The sequence below is a fragment of the Poecilia reticulata genome, linkage group LG18 (assembly GCF_000633615.1).
Source record: "Poecilia reticulata strain Guanapo linkage group LG18, Guppy_female_1.0+MT, whole genome shotgun sequence".
Taxonomy (NCBI): domain Eukaryota; kingdom Metazoa; phylum Chordata; class Actinopteri; order Cyprinodontiformes; family Poeciliidae; genus Poecilia; species Poecilia reticulata.
The window spans coordinates 8,041,991-8,067,486 of NC_024348.1; the positions used below are offsets into that span (position 1 = coordinate 8,041,991).

Consider the following 25,496-nt stretch of genomic DNA (forward strand, 5'->3'; position numbering starts at 1 on the left):
AGTGTCTTACCAAACAGTGATTCTCCACGAATCATATGTGTATTTTAAAAGCCTCATTAATTGACGTTAATTTAACTGCAAGTAGCTATAATAACATAATTACTGATTTTTTTATACACGCTCTGTTGATACCAGCTACTTACTGCAAGTACAGGCCGGTTGCAGTTAACTAGCATGTTTGGGCTTGTCTTACGTAATGGTTCTAAATTACAGGTAGCAGCTCTAAGCAGGTATATCTTCAGGAAGGTGGAATTCATCACATCATCAAATTTTCTTTAATTAGCACACGTTTTCCTGAGCTTACTAAAGGGACACAAGGGAAATAGCCGATGCTAGATATTTGGTAATAATAAAGGTTTAGTTTTGCACGATGACTTCTGTCTTAACTTAATATTTAACAATCTGTCGGCACATATTGTCCATTTCTGAACAAATGTTCTGTTGCCATGCAAACTTATTCTACACTTACACAGCATTTAATAAAGATACAAATACTGCTAAATAGAATATTTTCTGCCGTTTCTAATTAGCATGTTTGTTTTACACGTTAAAATATTACGTGCTAATGTTTTAGTATGCAAGTAAAAATGATTGAATTGTACAAAAAGCACATATTGTAAACAACGATATAACAAAGTGAATAAAGCATAAGAATTTAAATATTGTTTCCTCTATTTATTTTTTTTTGCCATGGCTATTTTTGTGGCCATTACGATCGTATCAAACGGCATTGAAAACTGTCAACTTTACAGACTTTCTTGTATTCTTGTACGTATTAAGAAAAATGACTTTCTAAGAATTCGTTATACAAAGTTCGTGCTGCCCCTTTGTATGCAGGACCTTGAACCTCCGCCCAGGTTCAATTTCCTGAAATTCTGGGAACTCCAGAAATATCACCGACCTTCTACCAAGATGCCTGTCCTGTCAGCTGAGCGCAGTCTGAATGCTTCCATCACATTTCTGAAGTGATTCACACGCAGGCGAACAGAGGCTGCACAGCCGGTTTTCTCAGTAAAAGGCTTAGACGAAGTTCCACGCTTCATTTGTCTGTTTTGTATCAGCCATCATCTTTTGACTTCTAGAGAAATCAAAGCTGCTACTTAAAAAAAAAGAAGAAAAAAACGCTGCTGGGTTTAAACGTTGATTTTTCTCAGAAGCCTTCTTTAGCTTGACTTCAAAGTGACTTGTGTCTTCACAGATGATTTCTAATTTAACTTGACAACTGCAAACAAGTCTTTAGCAGCCGCAAAATGTCTTGCAGAAGTGTTAATAGCGTTCACGGCGACGAAAGATGATTTACTGCCAAATAAGTTTCTTGGCAGATTCATATTCAGAGATTGGAAAACATTCACAATTTTCTGCTCCGTTTTTGATCTCCGAAACATAAAACAGAAATAATACTGAAGATACTGGCAACTTCAAAGGCTTGTTGTTGGCACTGTGGCTTCGTGGTAGGAGAGCTGCAGTTTATGTCACGGTTATAGTTTGTTCTCATTTATAGACCCTTTGACGTCTCGAGTGCAAGATCCTGCCTTCATCTCCCCGCTGCTTCCCGACAGTCACTACCATCGCTAAAACCAATGATAGTCATCGTCGGGGAGAAGCATGAAACTTTGTCATTCTGCTAATGTCAAAAAAACAACGTTGCAGTTGAAGTGCTTCCATTAAGTAAGAGGCGCAATTAGAATCAAACGTGAATGAGTTTGTTCACGCGATAAGTCATTTAAATAAAATGCACTTCACACCATCATCCTCCAACTGCTTCCTGTCTTTGTGGTTTTTGCCAGTAGTAACATCCGTTTTTTGATTATGTGACTCATGTGATGCAGAAACAGTGTTCCCATTGCAGTTTTGCAATTATACCAATTTCAATATGGACAAAAAAAAAAAAAAACAAAAAAAAAAAACACCTCATTGTGGCGGCAAAACTTTTTATTGTAAGTTTCTGTTTGACATTGGCGTACACAATTCTTTTTAAAATGTCAAATTGCACAATTATACAGTCATTGGAAATGCAGGTAGTGACAGTGCACTGATGGCTATTTTGATCACATCAAATGGCAATGAATACTGTCACCTTTACAGACTTTCTCGTAAATATTTTTTAAAACCTCTCTCACTCTTCTTCCATGCCAATTTGACACAGAGATAAGACACAAAGTCCAAAACAAAAGGAATAGAAATTTGTGGTTGTATTTAAAAACAAAAAATCAGGACGCAGTTTCGCAACACAATGTACAAATTCACACAGTCAGAATCAAGCATCTGTCCACATCACATTCCAATCATTCCCCCACCTGAACACTGTAACAGATGGGTGACATCTATGAATGTCAGAAGAAAATATGACAGTCAGCATCTCACCATGTGCACATACTAAAAGAAAAAAAAAAAAAAAAGAAAAAAAATCCATTCTCTGCACTCAGCCAGCGTGACTTGTGCTCACGCCACGTGTGATTTGCCAGCTGTCAATTTACCGTTTCACGCACCTCTGGCTTTGAAGAGGATTTTAGTCTTTTGTCATGTGGTTCAAACATACCAAACACCACACATCTGCAAAGCGCAAATGGCACAGTCGCAAATCAGCTTGTTGTGAGTTCAGGTGGAACCAATCAAGGTAGTGAAGGAGATTCCTTCAAATGGCCTTGCTTTGAGAACCAAAAAAAATAAAAATATGTTGGCCGTGAAGGAAACCAAAGCTGAAATGGTTACGATCAACTGTTGGGCTGCAGTTGCAAAACGAATCAATGTGATATTATTGGGACAATAGGAACCCAACCGCATTAATCAAATCTGGGAACAAAACAATGAACTGATGAGCTTGGCAACAATGAAAGTGATGGATGATTGCAGCAAATTCAGCTTGTTGATGTGGAAGATAATGGGGGACTTCTTGTTGGAGGATGAGTGCAGTCGAGTTAATTCCATCCAGGGTTTCCCCCAGAAAACTTGCTAAGCCCGGTGGTCGGGGTGCTGAGGCGGTCCACCGTGTTTTTGTATTAAAAGATGTTAAGTTGACAATAGAAGTAAAAATATCACTGGGTATTATGTTACGGGAAAACATTATCAGTGAACTGCTATATAAACCCACAACTAGTCTTAAAAACAACTAATCAAAAAATACAATTAAAATGAATATCAATTATGTCTACTTCTGTTAAATCCAAATTAAGTCAGCAGCTCCATTGGGACCCCAGAGCTTCAGGGGCCCCATAAATGCTAATATTTTAACATAGACCACAGATATATAAATGTAGCATTTGTTTATTGAGATTATCATCGCTACTAAATTTGACATAATGGTTTCAGCATGTATAAATTAAAAGACTTTAAATAATGTAACATTTATACGTAAGATTTTAAGGAGCTGGCAAGTTTACTTTGTAGAAGTTCAAAGAACAATATTCATAGTGTCATGTCAGTCTTATGCACACCCCTTCAAGTAAAGTGTTACCAAACATGCTGCTACCACTTCCTGTCATCTTCATCTTTTCCGCCAGTCGTCACATGACTCGTGTGACATGAAAAAGTGTTTCCATTGTAGTTTTGCTAAATAAACTGAAAATCAACCTCATTCTAGCGCTCAAACTTATTCTGCTATATGTGCTACACATGGGGTACACATGGCATGTGCATCATATGTCATGAAACTTCTGGACATGTCCAACAACCAGTGGCAGCCTGGCCCTCATTGGTAACTAAAATAGGTATGCTGCTCTGAATTTATAGAAAGATGACTGAAGGATGATTGTCCTTTGCCAATGCAGATTCCTATGTTATACTAACAATGTCAATGCAACAGTGAAATGAGGGCATAAGGGTGATATAAGAAAGAAAATCCTGAAAATCATATAACAGCTAATTTTCACTAAAACATGAGCCTGCAGCATCAAAAGATGGATTTATTAAATTAATCTTGCTCAAATGTGGACAACTGCTGTCATCGTGCAACAAATCTTAGAATCTTCTGTTTCTGAATAAATAAATTGCCACTTGTAGACATCCAATTGATTTATTTCACAATTATAGTGTAAAAAAAAAACAGATTTTTGATATGTTAGGCCTGATAAATGAGGTAAAGTTCATACATATAACCATTTGATTAACACATCCAACACAGAGTGTAATTGTAAGCTGCAATAAGATAAAGATGAAGTGAATAATTGGTGTCCCACAGGATTTTCAGAGACAATTACATCCCAGACATGCAGAATTCAGAGCTCTCCTGCATCCACCAAGGTAATTATGGTTATAGCACTGACATGGCTTGTCTTTGTTGTTTGAATTCTCCTTTCTTTATTGATTTTACCCAAGTTGTTTATGTTCTATGTTCACACTCCTTTGATGATGAAAAGCTCGGTATCAGCCAAGCCTTCAATCACACAATTAACTGTGCCTTTTGTTTACTTTGTTTTATTAGGAAAATGATTTTCTGTCCTCTATTCATATTCTCTTTTTTTGTTATTCATTGCATCTGATTGTTTGTGTTTGCCCTCCTATTTGAGGTCATATTTCATTCTGCTTTGCTGGGAAAATTGGGATTTTGATTGATCTGCCACGCATTAAAATGAGAGAAAGAAACCTTTTTTTTTACTAAGCACACAACATAAAAGTGACTCTTTTTTATGGTTATAGCAGGACAAGATTATTCTATCATCAGCAAAAGCAACTTCAAATATATGGACCTGGTCCCCAAGTCTGTTAAGTCGCTGTATGACTGGTGTCAGAACCTGGTCCACATTGTCAACACCACAAAAGGCTCATTTCCAGTAAAAATTGGACTCCAGGATTTATAGTTGGTGTTTAGGTATTAATCTTCCAGTCTTCCAAAAAATGCATAACTGGCAAATTATATTTTCAAATTTCCTGTCAACTTTAAACATTTTTTAACTCAAAAACAAAGCAGGTAGCTGGATTACTGCCGTAGCGCCCCGAGTACCGGGCTTAGCAAGTTTTCAGGGGGAAACTCAGGAGTCTGTCAAGGTTTCCCTTTGTCACCGATTCTGATCATAACTTTTATGGACAGAATTTGTAGCAGAGCCAAGGAGTTTAGGGCCTTATGATCGTATCTATGGCTTCAACAGATCACAATCTGCAGCTTTCACTAGAGCAGTGTGAAGTTGCTAGGGATGAGGATCAGTGCCTCCAAGGCCATGGTCTTCCCCGGTTTGAGAGAGAGGTACTCGCATTTTGATTTTACAAACATAGAAAGAAATCATGAAATCTGGACACCCAGAAAAAGATTTGGTGGAAAAAAAAAGAAAAAAAAGAAGCAAGTACTGAAGCATATAATGTTTCATAAGATTCAGGTGTGTTGGAGAAGCGATGCATCGAAAAGCTGCAGTACTGGACTTTTCCACCTTTTGCTTTAGCTCTGAATACAGTTTGACCAAAGGAGAGCAGAGCCAGAAGTCAGAGAAAACATTTTAGCTTCACTTCGATACTACAGTCAACATTTAAAGAATCTCTAAAACCAACACTTTTTAACTGAGAACCAGAAGCTTTATGTGTATTTTAAATGCAGGGCATACTCCAATCATGAATGCAACCTACAAAAACATTAATTTGCTGCCAAAGATGCCCCACTCACCAACAGGTGCCATGCTGTAAAGACAATCAGCGTAACTCACTTAGCCCAGTCATTGGTAATGTCATGGCTCCTCAGTGTATACACAGCTTTGACGTAAAGAAGATTTCCAAGTACTGTACATTGTTTCCACCTAGCTGAACAGCATTTTAAGGGTGTTGCCCTTCTGCTTCAGCCTTTTGAATCACCTTACATATTTTGTGGAAATGCCATTGAAAAACGAGGACATTTTACAGCATATCCTCCCTCAGTCTCTAATCCATTAAGACCCACAAAGTGCGAACAAAAGAGTTTATTTTTAAAACTGCCTTATGTTGTTGCTAGTGACTGTCACAACAAGAAACTCTTGGCTAAATATGTCTGAGTGATAAAATAGTGAAATCTTCCAGAGGTATAAAAGTTGCCCAGCTCCAACTTTTACAGAAAGATGCAGCTACATGCATTTCAATGGATTCCAACAGTGAGAAAAGTTCAGCTCATTATGCCAATTGGCTTAAAGTTTTCTATTTAAGGAAACCCATCGAAGTCCACACACAAAACGTCTAATCTCAAAGACCCATAACACTTGAACCCAGTCTCTTCCTTCCTTCAAGAATGGATGTTTAAGAGAAAAATAGACCAAAAATAGACCAAAGTGACTCTAAAATCTCAATTGATTTTCTAGGAAAGAAAAGAAAGAAAGTTGCTGAATACACCATTGATTAATCAGGTTGGGGTAGAAAGATGTTGAGAAAGGTGAGACAAAGTTACTTTGAATTACAAATTATTGATTAAGTGAAGGCAAAGACAAAAAGGGAACAATGAGGATGAAGAAGAGCGGGAAAAAAAAAACCCTTTTGATTACAATCTATTGTTGCTTCACTGAACATCTTTTGTGTCTTTTGCGCAATGCACCACCTAACCAATGCATGAGGACAAACATGTTTTTCATCAATCTTTGTTGTCATACGGCTTATGTAAAATGAAGGTCAGAAGTCAATAGAATGGATGACATTAGGGGCGGAGCTAAGCATCTGAAGCCTGACTATTAAAGTCCGACACTTTGTGATGAGTGCTTAGAGACTCTGAAAATGGCTCTCCAAAAACTTTCTGCGTCCATTGTGTTGACCATTCTCATTTGCAATGGTAAGACATATTTTTACAAACTTGCTCTCTTCATATATATTTCTTTTTTATTTACTGTTCTGATAATTATCATCTGACTCAACATGGTTGTGGGAGAAAAACTTATTTTCTATCTAAACAACATGCCACTATGACCAAATTCTTACTTTTCCAGCATTTAAATAATTGTACAAAGTGAAACTGATTAAATCAAATTAAGAGAATATGCACTTTGATTAACAAATTGTTTTTAAATCGTTTGAAGGTTGTTTAACAAGTTTTTCCTTTGGCACAATGCCAGTACTTGTACAATGCTCAACTCTGAAAGTAGTTTAGGAACGCACATTACTAATAAACTGTTTCATTATTCATTTTGGAGGACATTTGTCAAAATTTTATTACATCTTTTTTGCTGTTATTCTCAAAGGAAATCTGAGCCCAACTATATAATCAGTAGAAGTGATAAATTCTGTATATTTTAGTATTCAATGCCAGGTAAATACAAATCCAGGGTCAGTATTGCCAATACTGACACTTTTTATTTAAGTTTGATATACTATCAAACTTCTCACGTTTAGGTGCTCTTGTGTTTTTTTTTTTCTTTGTCCGAATTCTGTCCTCGATTTGAGCAAATTAACTCAAAGTTTATATGTGTCTACAAAAATACTTCATATTTAAATATTAGTGAGCAATTTTCTAAAACAAAGTGCAAAAAACATCTAATTTTACGACAAATCAAAACAAAATCTTTTCAAGATAGAGTTGAGAAACGATAATACCAAAATAAAACAAAGTTTCAAGAAGGAATCTGACACTAATGTATCGATCTTAAAATGCTTGAATAGATACGATACCGATACTAACTCGGTAGTATTCTTATTGCACAATTCCTATTGCAAAAAATACTTGAAATAAATTGAGAAATTTGCAGATTATCTCTCAGGAGTATCCTCTATTTTTTATAGAGTGTAATGTTTTGCGCATGAAGGTCAAAAGTGTGATGCTTAAAAGTATCACATGCATGTTCAGTACTTTGTCTAATGATAAGAATTTTAAAAATTTAAATCAAGGCATCTGGTATATCCTGCCTACATATGTGGAACTTTTAGATGCATTACTTTACATAATCAATATGCAAGAAGCTGTGACAATTACAACGTGCTTTTTTCTGCTTTGAAATAAATCATGATCGTAAATAAAACGTTTCAATTTCTGCCTTGAAATTCAAAAACAAAACAATATTTACAAGATTGAGAAACATAGTTAAAATTGGCCAGGGCCACCAATAAAATGCCACATTGATCAAGTATTACAGCCAGCAGAGTTGAGTTGATTGCAAACTAATTACTGCTCCTCACAAATAATTGTTTGCTTATTTTGTACTGGATGCAAATTTAACCTGATGTCTGAATAAATTTATCACAACAAAAAAAACCAAAAAAACACCAACTTCACAAACTGGGTCCTCATTCGTAGTTAATGAATCTGAGATTAGAATCTAATGGACTATAAACATAAAGGATAGAAAATAAAACTCAAAACATATTGTGAGTAATGACACGTTGTTCAGGTTGGAGACGGTTGTTTCTTGAATTAATAAACTCATCTTTGGTCTTTGTTTCAGGTTGTCAGGCACAACAGCAGCCAAGTAAGTTTCAAAGATTAATTCTACATGTTCTACAAGTTTACTTCTTTTGTTTTCAGATTAGAGCGTATTAACATCACGTTTCAAGACAATGGTGTTCTTTCTTTGGATTACTTGAGTAGTAGGTGTGCGACGTTAAAATCAGAACTCTATCAAACGAGTGCGTCATTTAGCAGTGATTCCAACGTATAGAGCCATTTGAACAATCAAATAAAATTTGCATTTCATTTTATTTTCAGATTTGTATAACTTTTAAATTCTATAGTTTTACAAATTTTTGCACAGAACAATTTTTGAAGTATAATTGGTTTGGGTTTTGTATAAATTTGGCTTAAGTATTGACATTTTGAAATCTGTCCTATGCTGATCTGGTCTTTAATTAAAGAGGGTATACTTTCTATTGGTGAAACTATACACCATGTAATTTTTTTGTTGCATTAAATATCGACATTAATGACATTTATTATCGTTTCTTGTTTTCCGTAACAGTGTGTGGTAATGTAGCTATAAAATCCCGGATTGTTGGGGGCCAGGATGCATCTCCGGGCCGCTGGCCCTGGCAGGTCAGCATACAGGGAGAAAATGGTCACTTCTGTGGAGGTTCCCTGATCACCAACCAGTGGGTGTTGACCGCGGCTCACTGCATTGACGGGTGAGATTTCTGTCTCATTGGGGATGGTTGCAATCATTTGATCATGTCTGGATTTACTTCCACATTCTTTTCTGGTAGCCGTTAAAGCTAGAGTATGTAACTGTTACAGAAATAAGTTTACATATTTGTTAAAACTGTCTCCATGTCGTGACAATATGAGCTAATGTGTGAAAAGACAGAGCTCCTCCCCCTTCTCCCTGAAGAAATGCACCGCTCGCAGTTGAAAACATCCAATCAGAGCCAGAAGGCGGGCCTTAGCGCTGTCAATCACACCTGTATACGCTAACGGAAGAGAAACAACTTACAGTACCAAGAAAATGATTTATTCTCTCACCAGCGGCCATGCTAACTAGCCGTAGCATTCAGACAGCCTCCATTGTGGTGAACCAGCTGCAGCGTAGCAGACAGAAACGGGGAGGGTGTGAGCAGCATGTAAACAAGGTTGATTGTTTAGCAGCACTAAGACCCTCCTCCTGGCTCTGATTGGTTGTTTATGACAGAGCAATGTATTTGTTCAGGCAACAGCAGATCCATAAGGAGAAGGCAGAGTGTTTGATTTTTTTACAGATTGTCTCATACTATACTGTCACAACATTGTGATAATTTTAAGAAATATGTGATAAAAGAAAAAAAAAAATCATAAATCTTACAGACCGCTGCTTTAGACCACAAAACATTTAAATCCCCAATTACAATCCCTATGGTGAAGCATGATGGTGCAAGCTTCAATGGATGGGGATGTTTTTCTGTGGCGAGTAGTCCATACAGATAATGTGATGACATTTTGGTCTGTCTGACCACATAATTTTTAAATATCTAATGGTCGATGATTTGATCAGCCATTCAGTAGTTTAGTAGTCTTTACCAAATGCTTTGTTACACTTGAGTAATTTCTTAGATTGCTACTCTCTATTTTTCCTTGAGCAAAACTGTTAAAATAGTGTTACTCTTCTCGCCTAGTGAGTGACAATCTCTAAATGCTGATTTCACAACTCATTCTGTTACTTTTGTCTATTATAGTGACATCCTCATGTCTCAAGTTCATTTGGGTGCCTACAATTTATCGGACCCCAACCCCAATGAAGTGACTCGGGGGATCGTGCAATCCTTCAGCCATCTCGATTACAACCCTCAGACTTACGACAATGACATCGCTCTGCTGAAGCTGTCGGCTCGCGTCAATTTCACAGACTACATTCAGCCGGTGTGCCTAGCTTCACATAACAGCACCTTTCTTGAGGGTACCAACAGCTGGGTCACTGGTTTTGGTGACCTTGGTAAGTTAGCTCAAACGGTGGTGTTTTCTGAAGTCCCATATAACAAAATGCTAAAATTGTTCTTTCATTAGGTAATAGGAGCTTCCCTGACATCCTGCAGCAGGTTGAAATACCGATCATAGGAAATAACAAGTGCTCATGCTACAATCAAGGCTTTGCCACCATCACAGAGAACATGATGTGTGCTGGCCTTGATGAGGGAGGAAAGGACTCGTGTCAGGTGACTAGGTTATTTTTTTGTGTGTGTGTGTGATTTGTCATGTACATGGATCTTCTCAACTCTATAAAACATACGGTGGTATGATGTCCAGCCTAGTTATGACCGAACCTCACTGAATAAACCATCCGTCCATTTTCTGTATCCTCAATCTGCTCAAGGGACAAGACATTGGTGCATGAGATGTTGGCAAAGGCAGGGCAGGTTTTTAGTTTTTATTGAGTGATAGCAACTCGCATGCAACACAGGGGCGGGTGGAGGAGCTTGACCATTTTACAGATTATCTGTCTCATAATCTACTATACGGTGGCCCTGAAGTGCAAACTACTACAGCAATTCATCAAACACAACTACAAATGTAAAAACAATATATTCAAAAACAGTGACATTAACTAAGCGGAATTACCAATTAAGAAAACAACATTAACGAAATGGAAGAGATCCCAGCAGGAAACCTTGGTCATCGCTGATTGAATGAGACCACTTTTCACTTTAGATCCATGAAATTATTCTGGCATTCACTCCCTGTTTAGATGGGCAGGAAGACAGACAAAGCTTATCACTCAGGAAAAAGAACGAAGCAGAGCTTTGCATTGTGTCCCGACTCAAAAATATACTTTGATAGCTGTGTCAAAGTTTCTTATTTTTAACAAACGCGCCAAAGCAAGAATAACTTCTCATTGTTAAGCCAAAAGTGGTGTCCTCCTATCAGCAACAATATCTAGCTCTTCTATTTTAGTATCTGTGTTTTCTTAATTTGTAAATGTGCTCAGTTAATTTTGTGTTTTTGAATATGTTGTGTTTAGTGAATTGTTGAAGTGAGAAAGGGTCACCATATTACTGTCATGATATGGTAATAGTTTTAATAAGCATGTTTTAAAAAAAAAAACATTTTTGTAGAAGTTACATTCTGGGAGGTGATACACCACCAATTTATAAGGATTTATTTTAGCTCAACTTTTTTGCCCTATAGAGAATCAGGCCAAGCAGATTTTGCACAATGTACATTCTATCGTGCTTAAGAAAAAACAAATCTCAACTCGCACAAAAAATAATTTAAGCAGTAGTAAAATTCTAATCTCTTCTGCTTCCCCTCACAGGGAGACTCGGGAGGACCGCTGGTGATGTACAACAGTCTTGCGTGGGTCCAAGGTGGGGTGGTGAGTTTTGGTTATGGCTGCGCCGTTCCAATGAAACCCGGAGCCTACGCTCGAGTGTCCAACTATCAGAAGTGGATCAACGACACAGTCACTGGCATGAAACCGAGCTTTGTCGATTTCATCTCCGAAGGCTTTGATTTTGACTTGTCGTTCATCTGCCCTACCACCATGCCTCCCACCACCACTGATGGCAGCCTCTTTAGCAGTGGTGAAAACCTGAGTCACTTCACTCACCTCGTGGCTCTCTCCGCACTTGCGCTCATTCTCCATGTCTTTGTCGGCAGTGGTGGAATGTAAATGTTGCAAAAACAACAAAAGAAAAAGCTTGCCTCTTCTTGTGCTGCACCTTTGTAGCTGGATTCAACTAAGCTAGTTGCCATTAATTTCGCTTAGTTGAAAAAATGTTAACACAAAGGTGTATAAGTAGAATCTCAACTTTACTATTAAAATCATCATCTGTATTCAATCCAAATTAAACAGTTAATTCTGTACTTATATATATGGTTAAATGTTATGATCACATCTGATTTGTCACTGGCTGATGTACTTTCCTTTAAAGGTTTGTTTATACAGTCCTTTGATTTGCATGCATTTATGACAAAAATAAACATCCTTGGCAAATTATAAATATTTTGTGTATTCTGCAATTTTTCTTCTCATGAAAACTAAATCAAACGAGTAACTTTCAGTCGTAAACATTAATGTGTGGTTTGTTTCATTATTTGAGTCAAAAGTCCTGATCGTGCTGGTCAAATATTAGTCCAACAAACAAAGCTCTGTCCAAATATTAATCAAGTTAAAGTATTGGAATGGGTGTTTTCAAAGATAATTAAATACCGAAAGTACAAAGTCTCAAGAACAGTAATCAAATAAATGTACTTCCAAACCGCCCAGCTCTGTCCTTATATCACATATCTAAAGCACTGAAGGGAGGGAAAATAAAATAAAAAGCAGTTATATGGTGGTGGGAGGTATGGAAATTAAGAGCTAAACCTATTAAGAACATAGGAATGGTCCATTATCTTGTTAGGCAAAGAGGTAAAAAAAAAAAAGGGATTTTATTCTGAAAAGTATATCGGTTACTTTCCGTACATGATTTCTGAAAGGAACTGAAAGTATATCAATTTCAAAGTATCAAAAAGTATATCTTCTTTCTGAGGAGTTTCCCACAAGACTCATGGTGTATAAACACGCTCAAGAATGTAGAGATGATAATGGGCTTCTACACTGAAAGAGAATGGAGGTACAACTTAAACAAAATGCAGTTAATTTGTTAAAATGTAATTATATCGCAATTATTTATGTTTGCTTAACTTGACACCATAATTTCTTAAAAGAAATTATCAAAATTTTCTATTAAAGTTGGTTCATCTGTTTTCATCACCGTCTACTGTAGATTCATTGTGGTTTTTAGAAAACATGGTCATTGCTGTATGGTTTGGCTCATGCACAAAACAAGGTGGGTCCAAACTGCAACAGGTCTGCAGAGGAGGTCATCCAAGGCTGACCTTCATGACGTAGGGTCAGGAAAAGGGTGGCTAAAAATCGCTGCAGACTCCACACATCCTGGACACAAACTGTTTTGACTCTTACTCTCAACTCGGCATAAAAACAAGCCACGATCGATACAACACTTTTTGAGCTACGTTTGAACAACCAGTTCTACAGGGCTTTAGGTGCAACCTTCCTCATTCTTTTATGATTCCCAGGAATCTTGAAAATCATACCCAATGAACTGTACAACAGTTCAACGAATCCATAATCCATCAAGATACAGATGTAAAAATCTACAAAAGCAACAGCTTTTTTTTTTTTCATAATGACTTAGTAAATAGTCAGCGAAAATTAACGTGACATTATCAGCAACAACTTAAACCTTTAGTTTTAAAGTAAAACAAGCAGTCATGAAAAGCACCAAAGGAAATCCAAACTCACTTTTAATAGTACAATGATAACTTCCTGAGATACAGTGTCAAAGACAAATTTAAGATGGAAAACTGTTGATTTCGTCAGAAAAGAAGTTCCAGATGTTGATAATTAAACCAGTGTCAGTAGTCTGCTGTTTGGGGCATACAATGTATGTTAGAAAAATGCTAAGAAGGAAAAGCCACAGCAATTACCAAAACAAAGCAATTATTTGAAGCAATTGCCAATAATCTACCTGAGAAGAACTATAAAGCCATTAGCAGACAAATTAAATTTGACATTCTACAGTGAAAATCAAAGATAGTTCATTTTCAAATGAAAAGGTTTCTGTTAACTTCCAATCAGGCTAAGCCAAGTTTCAGAAAGCTTGTAAAGATTATCAAGAGACACATATTGGTGACACTACTAGCATTAGCATGGTTAGCTCAAATAGACTGGAACAGCGTCTCATCTTGTTGCCACAACAGGACAGTCTAGTTCCTCATTGGGCAGCGACAAGTTTCCAGTTCAGTTTGTTTTTTCTTTGTTTTCTTTGGCTACAGGTTGCTTCCTTCCAAAAGATCCAATATTTAGGTACATTATCGCCATCTACTGAGAGCCAGACTATCTAAACTACATTATTGTGTATATTTACACAAGGGACATTATAAGGTAACACGGAGGAGATCAACTAAGCTCTACACCAGTGTTTCTCAACCTTTTTTGGCCCAGCCCCCCCCCAGCCTTTATCCAGGTCCCTCACCGCCCCCCACCAAAGAATTTGCAGGTTACTTTGCACTGACCATTATTTTATCATTAATATTACTATCACTATTGTAGATGTTTTGATTTTTATGCTTGTTTCTGTATTTATCATCAAAAATAATTTCCCAGAGAACAAAAAASCCATGKGAATAGAAATTATTTTCACAGGCGTCTACAAAAAATGCAATGAACATTCAAGTTAAAATCAGTAGGCCTAACAGCAGCCAGTCAGGGTGGAAAAAATATTCTTATTTTGTGCCATTTTCTAGTTGTTAAATATTCCACAAAATGACCAGATAAAATATGTTCAACATGCCAGTTTAAACTTTGATCTATTTGCAAACTACTGAGCTCTGCAACATTAAAACATGGATAGAACTGTAACTACATTAATCATAGCTCTTCTTCAGTGTTTCTGTCGGTTTCTGGTGGTGCAGCTCTGTGCTACCTTCAGGAGAATGGGACATCAGAGTATCATCCATAAAATTTCACCCTCATGGCATTTATTGTGCAAACCAGAGCTTTCAGTGGAAAAACAAAAGTTCCAGATCCTTTTAATGCCATACAAATATGAGACAGAAACATGGATTATATCTTTATATAGACCTGTCTATTAATTATAGATTAATAGTTTTACTGGACAGAATTTACAAAGAACAAATCTGATTCTTAATCAAATCCTAATGAGTCAAATTGAAAGTGTCATGGAGTCAYCAGCCTCATGACATTAGCACTGACATGAAAAATAATATTGAAGAAATAAATATATCAAATCTAATTAAAAACATAAATAATTGATCAGTTATTTACTGTTATGGTCTGCAAGATATATTTATTCTCAGTATTAGATATGGTCTCAACAAACCCATGACCTTCAACAATATTATTTCACCTTTTATCTGGAAATAGTGTCTGTTTATTCTTGCCATACAGTCCTCTGTATTAATTATTGCTCTAAAGGTCTTGCCATACCAGTTTATTCCTCTGTATTTACTTTAGTTTCTTAGTTTATTCTKGCATTTTGTTCTTCATTCATTTCMATTTAGYTWCATTTGATTAATATTATCCTCTCTTGGTTTATTGCTATGTCCACTTTAGTTTCTTTCCTGTTGCTAGATTTATTTTATCGTTTATTGACCATCAGTAATCTTCACTCATCACCTGCTGCGCTGCCTAATCGTCATGTGTTTCACATCATGTGTTGATTTTTCACTGTTCAGCGTCGGATTCTCTGTTTTTATGCCATAATTCACATCTAGTTCGTTGCTCCGTTTTATGTTCCGCTTCTCCTGTTTCAGAGTTTTGCGCAATGTGCGCGTCTTTTTTTTTTTACGCCCCTATGATGCAGGGCAGTCGGGAAGCGTATCGATGGGGAAAAGGCAGACTGATATAGATCTTTTAAAACAACAGAAACATTCTCTGCATTCTGATTATTGAAATTTAAAAGTGCTGTGTTGTTCTATCACCCCCGTTTCATACCGGACCACTTACAGCACCGGTGTTAACGCTATAAAATGTATGCTCTCTATCGTGGTATCACCCATGGAAGGATTTATTTATTTATTTATTTAAATGGGTTCATTTTTCAGAGGGACACACAGTGAGGGTATCGTGATTTTAGCTACCAGTAGCAGGAGAACAGAGATGCGCCAAGAAGCTAACAGAAGCTAACAAACACTGAATAGAAGAGCTGCCATCGATACAGTTGCAGCCAAGCATGTTTTAATGTTACACAATACAGTTTTACCAAGTTGCTCAAAGTCTAAACTGGCATTGTTGTGCATTTAAGGTGTAAAGTTTACCTTCGACCAAACGCCCCCCAAAGGCTGGCGGACATTCTAAAAATGTCCGCCAGCGCCCCCTGCCGTCCTCTGAACGCCCCTGAGGGGGCAGTACCGCCCACATTGAGAACAGCTACTCTACACTGACAAGCTCTACCACCTTACTAACAATAATTAATAGAGAAATTAAAATATTAAAATAATGAAAGAAAGTAAATTCTTCAATTCTTCTGTCTTGAATCCCTTTTTATCAACATTGAAGACATGAAGTACCATCATTCTTGTTGTGTTGTTTAACATCCACTGTTGATCAGCCACTAAGTTTTCAACTGCCATGTTCTAACCTACCCATTATTCCCCAGGCTACCGTTACTATAGCAACTCTGAATATCCCAAGTACATAACAGAAACACAAACAAAAATCAAACTGCCCCAAACACCTGAGGATCATGACAGCATGGACTGGTACTTGTAAGGAGGTCTAGCATTTGCACGACAAAAAAGAAACTCGAGTGTATAACCTGTTTCTAAGAGAGGGAAAAAAATGCACCGCGACCTGAGAAGAGTTTGAAAATGGCTTTCCCAAAGATGACTGGGTTTGTCCTGGTGACCCTTCTGCTGTACAGTGGTAAGAAATAAGATTTTATTTTAAATATTTCTTTACATACATTAAAATGTGTCTCATAGTGTCAAACTTGAATTTAGCAATATTTAGAGAAAGGTATTTGACTATGTATTTCTATTTTTCAAATAAAAATCTATCTACAAAACGTATGCGTATCCATCTAGTTATATTATTTAAAGTCTGCCTTGAACATTGGAATAGTGGTGGTCAGTTTCAACACGTATCACTAAATGTATGTTGTTTTTGTCCTAATTTTGAGATGAAGCTGTTCCTCTGTTCTGTGTTCCAGGTTGTCAGTCACAACCGTTTGGTAAGCATCCAGTTTGAGAAGTTGTGCAAGTTTTGAATGTTTTTTTCCCTCTTCTGCAGCAAATGGAGAGATAAGTTACACTAATGTCACATATTTTAATACCAGAAAGTATCCCTTCCAAAGGCCAGTGTCACCAGACCTGTGTGCGAATTGGAGCTCAGTCAAAGCCGCCATAATTTCTGCCTCCATTATAACGGCAGCCAAAGAGAAGAATTAACATGAAACACGTTTCAACACCCATGCATTTTTACCAGTTTTGTTTCATTTATTAGTGTAAGTAACAATGCCAGATGTAAATGAACATAGGAAATAAATTATTTAAAATAATTAAATAAAAAAATAAAAAAATAAAACCCATAGAAATCAGCAAACCACACATATCTTAAAGGTAAAAATTGTTCCATGGAACACTGAACGTTCTACATAGACATGGAAAGTAAAAGGAATATTTTATTACAGAACTTGTTGCATTTGTCCTTTCTTACTTATTTTTTCTTCCCCGTTGTCAGAATGTGGCCGTCTGACGGCCAGCTCTCGAATTATTGGGGGTTTAGATGCAAATCTTGGGAGGTGGCCGTGGCAGGCAAGTTTGCATCAGAATGGTTTCTCTTTCTGTGGAGGAACGCTGATCAACAATCAATGGGTCCTGACCGCTGCACACTGTGTAACATGGTGAGAGGTTGACAAAGCATATCCAGTTTTTTCTTTAACCCTCCCATTGTCCTAAACGTTGGGGTCATTTGGACCCCAGGTACTTTTTATTATGCGTGCGGTCCAGTGGGGTCGCACACATAATAAAAAGTTCTTGCTGAAATGTGTATAAATAAACTTGATTGATTTAAACATGTGTTGTCTGGATAGAAGTCACACCAAGCAGGAATAAAAACAAACTTCTCTTAATAGGAACAGGATTTTACTGACTCGAAAACTAATGTTGCCAATTTGCACCTGTTGTAGCCAAGTTGTTTGTGACGCATGTTCCATTCAAAGATTATATTGGGACAACTTGTAAACTACACATGGTTAATTTTTAGTATAATTATTAAGTAATATTTGATATACAGAAGCAGGGTACAATTTTATTTTAAAGCCTCGTTTCAGCAATACGGGCATAAAAGATTCCTGGACTATTTGTTCAGTTACTATGACAAAGATCTCAGACTACTAGTCACCAAGTTTACCGTCAGGTCAAAAGTTCAAATTAATGATTGTACTTTTGTTTCTAAGGTATGATCTTTTCATCACAGAAGTCCAACTGGGTATTGTAGAACTGGATGTTACCAGCCCCCATCGGCTGAATGTAAAACTTGCTCAAATCATCTGCCATCCTGAGTACGACTCTAGGACATTTAACAATGACATTTGTCTTCTGAGGCTTTCGAAACCTGTCCAGTTCACCAAGTACATCCAACCAATCTGCTTACCTTCTGAAACCAGTAATTTCTATGACGGGGATAAGGCCTGGGTTACTGGTTTTGGTGTGACTGGTAAGAAACGCACAACTGGTAAGATACAGAATATTTACTTAATTCTTCCTTCTTAATTCTACACGAATGCTCTTAATTTTTATTTTAAAAAACCACAGCAACCGGAATATCATCCAGCAAGTTGAAGGAGGTAGATGTACCAATTGTTGGAAGAAAGAGGTGTTCATGCTACTATAAAAAGTCTACCTTAATCACAGACAACATGATATGTGCTGGATATTTTAGTGGAGGAAAGGACTCATGTCAGGTAACTATCTTTTTTCCTTTTCTTTTTTTTTTTTTTTTAAACACCCACTATCAAGCAGCATGTCACTCAAAATCGTTTTGAGTGTCAAGGTGAGGCCCAACAAATTTACTTTCACGAGTGGAGTATTACGCCTTTTGCCATGACGCTCCATTTGATTTACAAAACCTTCAGAAACTTCTTAGCGTTTATTTCAAATGTAGTGTAACAGGTGGAGAAAAGGTTTAAAAGGAAATGAGAACTGACTAGAGAAGAGAAATAAGCATAAAGACAACAAGTCAACACCACTGAAGTCTACCTCAATCTGCAGAAAGGGAGAGAAACAAAACAAGAGACCACAACAGCCAACATCTGCATAAATAATAACAGTTATAGCATGACTTTTATAGCATGAATTTATGGATACTACATCCATACAAGATGTAGTGGCAACTACATCTTGTATGGATGTAGTTGCCACTACATCCATACAAGATGGATGTAGTGGCAACTGTAACCCAAGAGTGTATCTGACAAACACCTGAATCTAAACCTGTGTATGCGATGTGTCAGTCAACCATCAATGCGATTACTTGTTTTTTAAGATGGGTAAATGTTTAAGCATCAAGAAAATCTACTGCTCAAATACAATATTATGTTTGTAATGTAACGTTTGACATCAAGTTTTAGTATTTAAATGATACTTTTATTTATATGGTTTCTCTGCTGAAAAATGTTTCCCTGGAAAATTCCTTAAAATAATTTTTACATGCTCTACTACTTGTTTCTCACTAGGGAGACTCAGGGGGCCCACTAATGATAAAAAAGGGCCGCAACTGGGTCCAGGCTGGGATTGTGAGCATGGGTGAAGGCTGTGCCCTTCCACTGACACCTGGAATCTACACTCGAGTGTCCAACTATGAGAGTTGGATCAAAGACATGGTCACTGGCGCGAAACCGAGCTTCTTCACCTTAACTCCCTCTGGCAGTGACAAGGATTCAAGTTACTTCTGTAACCTCGAAGGGTCGGTTGACGAGAAAGCTCTTGCTGGTGGTGAAAACCTGAGTCCTTTCAATCACTCAATGGCGTTCTCCATCCTTGCAACATTTCTCCATGTATTTTTTGGCAAAGAATACATTTAAATATACAGTGACTTCCTGAGTGCTCAAATATGTGGTCCTACCTATATGCCTCCCACCACTGATGATAGGATTGTTGGTAGTGATGAAAACCTAAGTCTTTCCAATCATTCTTTGGTTAGAGAACGATTGGCCAAAGAATCACGTTTCTCGCAGCATCTCTCCATGTTTTCTTGTTGTTTTTTGGCAAAGAAAACATTTTAATACGTAGCGACTTCCTGAGTGCACTAATACGCTCTGTCAACATGGAGCTTTGCTGCAGTTCATATACGAGTGTGTAATTTTCTACCTTACGAAAACTTTCACACAAATTCTCTTCACTGTCAGATTTAGGTTGAAGCTGTGAAATAAGTAGTTTGAACCTTTAAATTTTATTCTTCCCTTTTAAGTTTTCTTACATCATTTTGACCCATTTTACAAATTTGAATCATAGTAATCAAGCATCTTGGGGACTGTGCATAATTAATCTATCATATATGTAAAATCTAGGATTTTATGATATTCATTACCAATCAAACAACAAATGATAAAAGATTGTGGCAAGGTTAAAACTCAAATGGCCTACCTGATGATTACTTTCATCTTACCTAAGAAACACTGGTCAAATCTTTTGTCAGTCATCAGTAATATGATGCACCACATCCCAATGTGAATGCAGTTTGTGTGACTGCAAACACAGCCGCTAATAAAAGAGCCTGCAGAGATGGTCTTAGAAGCATTGAATACATGCCAAGTGTCACCGGTGGACTGCCAGGCAGTTTAAACTTTTTAAAAGCCAATCAAATGCTGGGCTATCTTTTCAATATGTGGTGGGATCACACACACAGCAAGCAATGTGTTATGAAGGCTTTTGGACATATGGGTTTACTGAATAGATTGTGGTTACTAAATTATCTGACTGGCCATAAACGGTGTGCACAATGTGGTTGTCAAACATCAAGTTACATGGACATTTTTAGGGAGGTTCCACAGGGGTCCATTTTAGGACATATGCTGTGAGGGTTCTTGCATAAACCAGCCAGAGAGACGCTGAATGGAATCCAAAAATAATCTTAATTTATTACAAAAAAGTTCAAAAATACTTAAACAATGAAGAACTGGGCGCAAAAACTGAGGTCAACATAACAAACTCCAACTCAGGTAGTAACACAAAGAACTCAAGCACAAAACTGACCTAACAAATAAGACATGAGGGGAACTTAAATAGTGGCTGATCAGACCACAGCTGATACACAAGGGGTAATTTAAACATACAAAAACTTAAACAAATACTAATCAATACAACACCAAATTTTTAAATTTAACAAACATTGGACTGAAACTACCAAATAAAAGAGACATTAAAGAACTGGTCAAATTAAATTAAAGAAAACCAAATTTCCCCGTCCCCTGGCAAACGGCCCGCTGAGGAGGTTTGCCAGCCATATATGGATGTCAATTAGCTGGAACTCTTCTGTGACCCTCCAGCAGCTCCAAAGGAAACTGGTAACTCAAAACAAATAAATTAATTTGTTGCTTTTCACAAAAATATAAAGAACTGACAAATAAAGTTAACTAAATGYGTGCACTTCAAATAGTTAACTAAAAAGTCAARCTAATGAAAATTTTCAAMAATAAAAATCWAAACTATTCACTAATTAATGTCTAAATTAATATTAAGGATGAACAAAACAAACAGTTACCATTCAGGTCTGTGTGACAGTAGGGTCGGCTGTCACAAACACCAACAGTAACAATTTGGGCCACGGTCTTACAAGTGCAGCTCTGCATTTTTATGTTGATTCAGTAATTTATTGTCAGGCAAAATCAGTCATTCAGTCTCAACTATTAAAATTTAGATTGCTACTGAAGGCAAATAAGACTAAGAGCATCTCATTTTTGAATAAACAGAAGATGTTAGGCTTCTTTTTTCAAAACAAGCTTGTTTCTACCACTTATGAGTATTTTAGATTACGGTGCTCTATATGTCTGTTAGACACTGTTGGATTTATCACCATTGCACTTCAGTTAAATGGCCCCCTCTACACAGACACTCTTGCAAAGACACGCTTTACAAATCCAGCCTCCATCTGATTTAATCATTCTTATGTTACATTTCACACAAGAATCAATACCACGGCCTTTGCTCTCAGGACTGTCACATTCAGTCTTCCTTCAGTGCGTACTGAACTTCTGAAGGTGTCCAATTTGGTCACACTTGGGGAGTTTAACATTTTAATAATAAAGGGTTTTAAAAATGTGTCTTTGTTCACTTGTATTTGTTATCATTGTTAACCCTTCTGTCAATGTAGGTGTTTAGATTGTAATATTGTTTTTATGTAATTTGTTGATGTGTGCAACGGGTCTCTCTTGTATATGAGACGATGAATCTCAAGAAATTTTCCTGTGCAAAGACGGAATTAATAACATAGGCTAAACAAAATCAACAAACGCAGAATATCCAACAGTTATAAGAGTTGAACGGCGGTTAATTATTGTTACACATCTAGGTGACTTGCTTCTTTTATGTAAGAATGTGAATTTGTGCAACTATGCCACCGTCAAGGCAGATTAACAAATGTATACATTCAGGCTGGTCCAAACAGAGATACAGTTGTATGGTTGTCAAGGTAATGATAATCTAGGTTTGCACTCCTAGAGAAAAGTAAATACAAAAGCCTGCCAGGAGACTTTCCTTACAGAGAAGCAAAGGTCAAGAGTGTTTCCAAGCAACTCAAATGTTATGATTTTTACAATGAGAAAACTAATTCAGAGTTGGGAAATTGTTAAGGCAGCTAGCTGCATTGTACAACGTCTTCCCACAAGTGGATGAGTGGAAAATATTTTATTTAACTTCCTTCATACGAATGAAATCAGGTTTAACGTCTGTCTGTTCCTCATTTCCATTTAGGACAATACTGTTTTCTCTTTAAAGAGCAGTAGCCTGAGCTTTGTTAAAGTCGTTTCTTGACGTCACCATTTCAAATATGTCAGCAATCAAGGTTTCTATTACCCATAGAATTACACAAATTGAAATTATGAAAATTCTCTTAATAAAAACACGGCGATTTTGGGGGGAAAACCCCCTCAATTTTCAGTAGGTTTTTGTTGAGGTGTTCTTTTGGTTCTATTGAAATAAAGGTATTTTGAAAAACTGAAATGAGAAGACCTTTTTTCTTTGGTATCAGACAAGTCACATCAACAGGCAGATGTTACTGCTGCTGTAAGCAACAAAGACGATAACAGGAAGTGATAAGAGGATGATGGTTTGTTTTCGTTTTTTTGGACAATGTGCTCCAATGCCCGAATAAGATGCCAACGTCTCTTCTGATTGGATGATAGATGATGAGCATTAGCGCCATGGCTGAATTATGAACATAATCTCATGTAACCGCTTACATCAATTTTGAATGACAAAATTATTCACGTTTTAATTTTATTAAATGAAAACACTGCAACTGTAAAATTATGTGTTTGACATCAGCAGAATATTAAAGATTTGTGCAAAAGAAAAAGTTACCAGTGTTTCAATGACAGCTACTCCTAACACTGGTAGTTAGTATTACCAAGAGGTAATGGAGTATTAGCAAATGAAATGGCAAGCTTTTTATTTTTCTGCTGCCATGGTTGAAGCAAAACACTGACATCATATTTTTACATGGGAAAGTTTGATGTCAGGGTGATATGGCAGGTAGAACGGTCATTTTATGAGGTAAACAGAACAAAGTTAAAACAGCAACAATTCACTGGGGACGGGGTGAAATGATGAGCTGGTAAATGCTTCATAGTTTCACTGACAGATGTAGCAAAGAGAACAGACCGGTTTTGATGGGCTGAAGACAAAAGGCTCAGTGGGAATTACAAGGAAACAATAAGGAAAGTACTTTGAAGCTGAGCAATGTCTGAGGTAATGGCAATAAATACTCCTCTGCTTCACTGATGGTCAATCACAACCATTTAGTAAAAACTTTCCTTACTTTTTAAAAAATGCTTTTAAAATAAGTACTTAAGAGGTCAAGAACTCTTGAATTATTCCGTAAAACATAAAATATCTGTGCGTTTGTTAATAAAAGTCGGAGGTGCTCAGATTAGGAAAATGAACTTTGTTGATTATCTTTAGAACATGAAAGGAAAACAAACATGTTGCATGATAAAAATAACTTACTTCCTTGATTGGACATCTGGTCTCATAATAGGCCAACTCAACTCCGACAACACGACCAACAGGTTTCCTTTCATGTTGCATGTGTTAAGGAGGTTGACAGTATAAAAGATGAATTCTTTGGAGTGGAGCTGAGCATCTGCATGCATCTGTAGCTGAGGGTATCTTTTCTTTAAAAATGGCTCTCCAAAACCTGTTTGGATACTTTGTGCTGATCCTTCTGTTCTCCAATGGTAAGAATGAGTGTTTCATGATTCATATGTTACATTTCATGTAGCTTAATGACGTGTCTCTGATAATCCTTATACACATAGATGGTGGAAAGGTTTCTGTAGATTATGAGTTAGATAAGAAGACAAACCTACATGCGCTGCTATTTTAGTCACATTTTATTCAATGATGTTTTATCTTTGTGACCAATTTACACAGTAAAAATGTAACATTTACATCCTCATTTCAAATGAACAAGTTTTATTAAATATTGTTCTCACTTTTATTAGTTGAGATACAATACATGAATAATCCTGATTTCGTTTTAGAAGACACAGCTTTTAGTGTTGCCGCTCCAAAATTATACGTTTTCTCATTATGTATTAAATGTGCCCCCATATTGTCCACGTTTAAAACTCTTTGCAAGTCAGATTTTCCTTCTATAGCTTTAAACATGTTGACACTTTTCCTCCTACTCCCTTTAGATCACATTATGGTTTATGGTATGATATTGTTTTTTGTGCTTTCCATATTTTGAATGTCTAAAATTATCAAAATATTTTAAACATTCAAAAAACCAAAACCGTTATTGGTTTTATCTGTACAACACTTCATCACAGCTACTGTTTAAAGTGCTTTATAAATAAAGTAATAGTAATTTAGATTTAAAATAAATCCTAATGAGCCAGTAAGACCTCCAACAGATTCAGCGCTCATTTAGTACTCAAAAGTAAAACCAGCATGGAAAAAGTACAGTATGCACCAACCACTTTTCTGAAAATGTGCCCAACAGCAGCCACGTACTGGTAATCACATTCACTTCAAATAAATCAACAGCAAATCTGCCCACCTCTATAAAAGCATATGAGTTATGGCAGTTTGCTCTCTGAAACAGACACATTTAATTCAGGATGCAAGGACAGCGGCGTGTACACTGGAAAGGCAATTGTTTCTGTCCTTCAAGAGCTGCAATGCGGCAAAAAAGTACTTCCAGTTTTACAGATTGGTTCAGTTTTAGTTTTTTTGTCACATTTCCAATACTTTGCATTATCAAACCAATTTTTATATTAAAGAAAGCCTAACTAAATAATGATAATTAAAATGTGCAACTAAAGGTGCATGAAGGAGTTTGTTGACCACTAATGTTCCTCTAACAGGAAATCATGAAGGCAGACTTTCAGACATTGTTCTGACTTGTTCTTTAAAATGTACCAGAAACATTTAAATATGAGAGGCAAAAACTTCAGCTAAACAGCCATGATTATAT

The 25,496-nt window shown here is 36.7% G+C and overlaps 2 protein-coding genes and 1 pseudogene across 3 annotated transcripts; all 3 read left to right on the plus strand.

Moving 5' to 3' along the window:
- The first annotated feature begins 6,639 nt into the window (after positions 1-6,639).
- LOC103480398 (serine protease 27-like) lies at positions 6,640-12,272 on the plus strand. Its single transcript, XM_008435331.1, has 6 exons — positions 6,640-6,712; positions 8,316-8,339; positions 8,826-8,988; positions 10,009-10,265; positions 10,337-10,485; positions 11,583-12,272. Exons 1-6 carry the CDS (start codon positions 6,658-6,660, stop codon positions 11,937-11,939), a joined length of 1,005 nt encoding a protein of 334 aa, XP_008433553.1. The 5' UTR covers positions 6,640-6,657; the 3' UTR covers positions 11,940-12,272.
- A 4,202-nt stretch (positions 12,273-16,474) lies between these two features.
- On the plus strand, positions 16,475-19,909 carry LOC103480403 (serine protease 33-like). Of its 2 annotated transcripts, none has more exons than XM_008435336.2 (6): positions 16,475-16,721; positions 17,008-17,028; positions 17,538-17,700; positions 18,256-18,515; positions 18,614-18,762; positions 19,534-19,909. In XM_008435336.2, the coding sequence occupies exons 1-6, from the start codon at positions 16,667-16,669 to the stop codon at positions 19,879-19,881; spliced, it is 996 nt and encodes a 331-aa protein (XP_008433558.1). In that variant the 5' UTR covers positions 16,475-16,666; the 3' UTR covers positions 19,882-19,909. The 2 variants fall into 2 exon arrangements, with proteins under 2 accessions (XP_008433558.1, XP_008433557.1); XM_008435335.1 differs by having other exon boundaries at positions 16,476-16,721; positions 18,256-18,533.
- A 4,288-nt stretch (positions 19,910-24,197) lies between these two features.
- The window catches only part of LOC103480425 (serine protease 27-like), a 5,457-nt pseudogene continuing 4,158 nt past the window's right edge, over positions 24,198-25,496 (plus strand).

Coding starts and splice junctions, on each gene's coding strand:
- LOC103480398 (XM_008435331.1), top strand. CDS start 6,658: ATGGCTCTCCAAAAACTTTCTGCGTCCATTGTGTTGACCATTCTCATT. Junction 6,713..8,315: donor GACCATTCTCATTTGCAATG/GTAAGACATATT, acceptor TCTTTGTTTCAG/GTTGTCAGGCACAACAGCAG. Junction 10,266..10,336: donor CACTGGTTTTGGTGACCTTG/GTAAGTTAGCTC, acceptor TTCTTTCATTAG/GTAATAGGAGCTTCCCTGAC.
- LOC103480403 (XM_008435335.1), top strand. CDS start 16,667: ATGGCTTTCCCAAAGATGACTGGGTTTGTCCTGGTGACCCTTCTGCTG. Junction 17,029..17,537: donor TTGTCAGTCACAACCGTTTG/GTAAGCATCCAG, acceptor CCCCGTTGTCAG/AATGTGGCCGTCTGACGGCC. Junction 18,763..19,533: donor GAGGAAAGGACTCATGTCAG/GTAACTATCTTT, acceptor GTTTCTCACTAG/GGAGACTCAGGGGGCCCACT.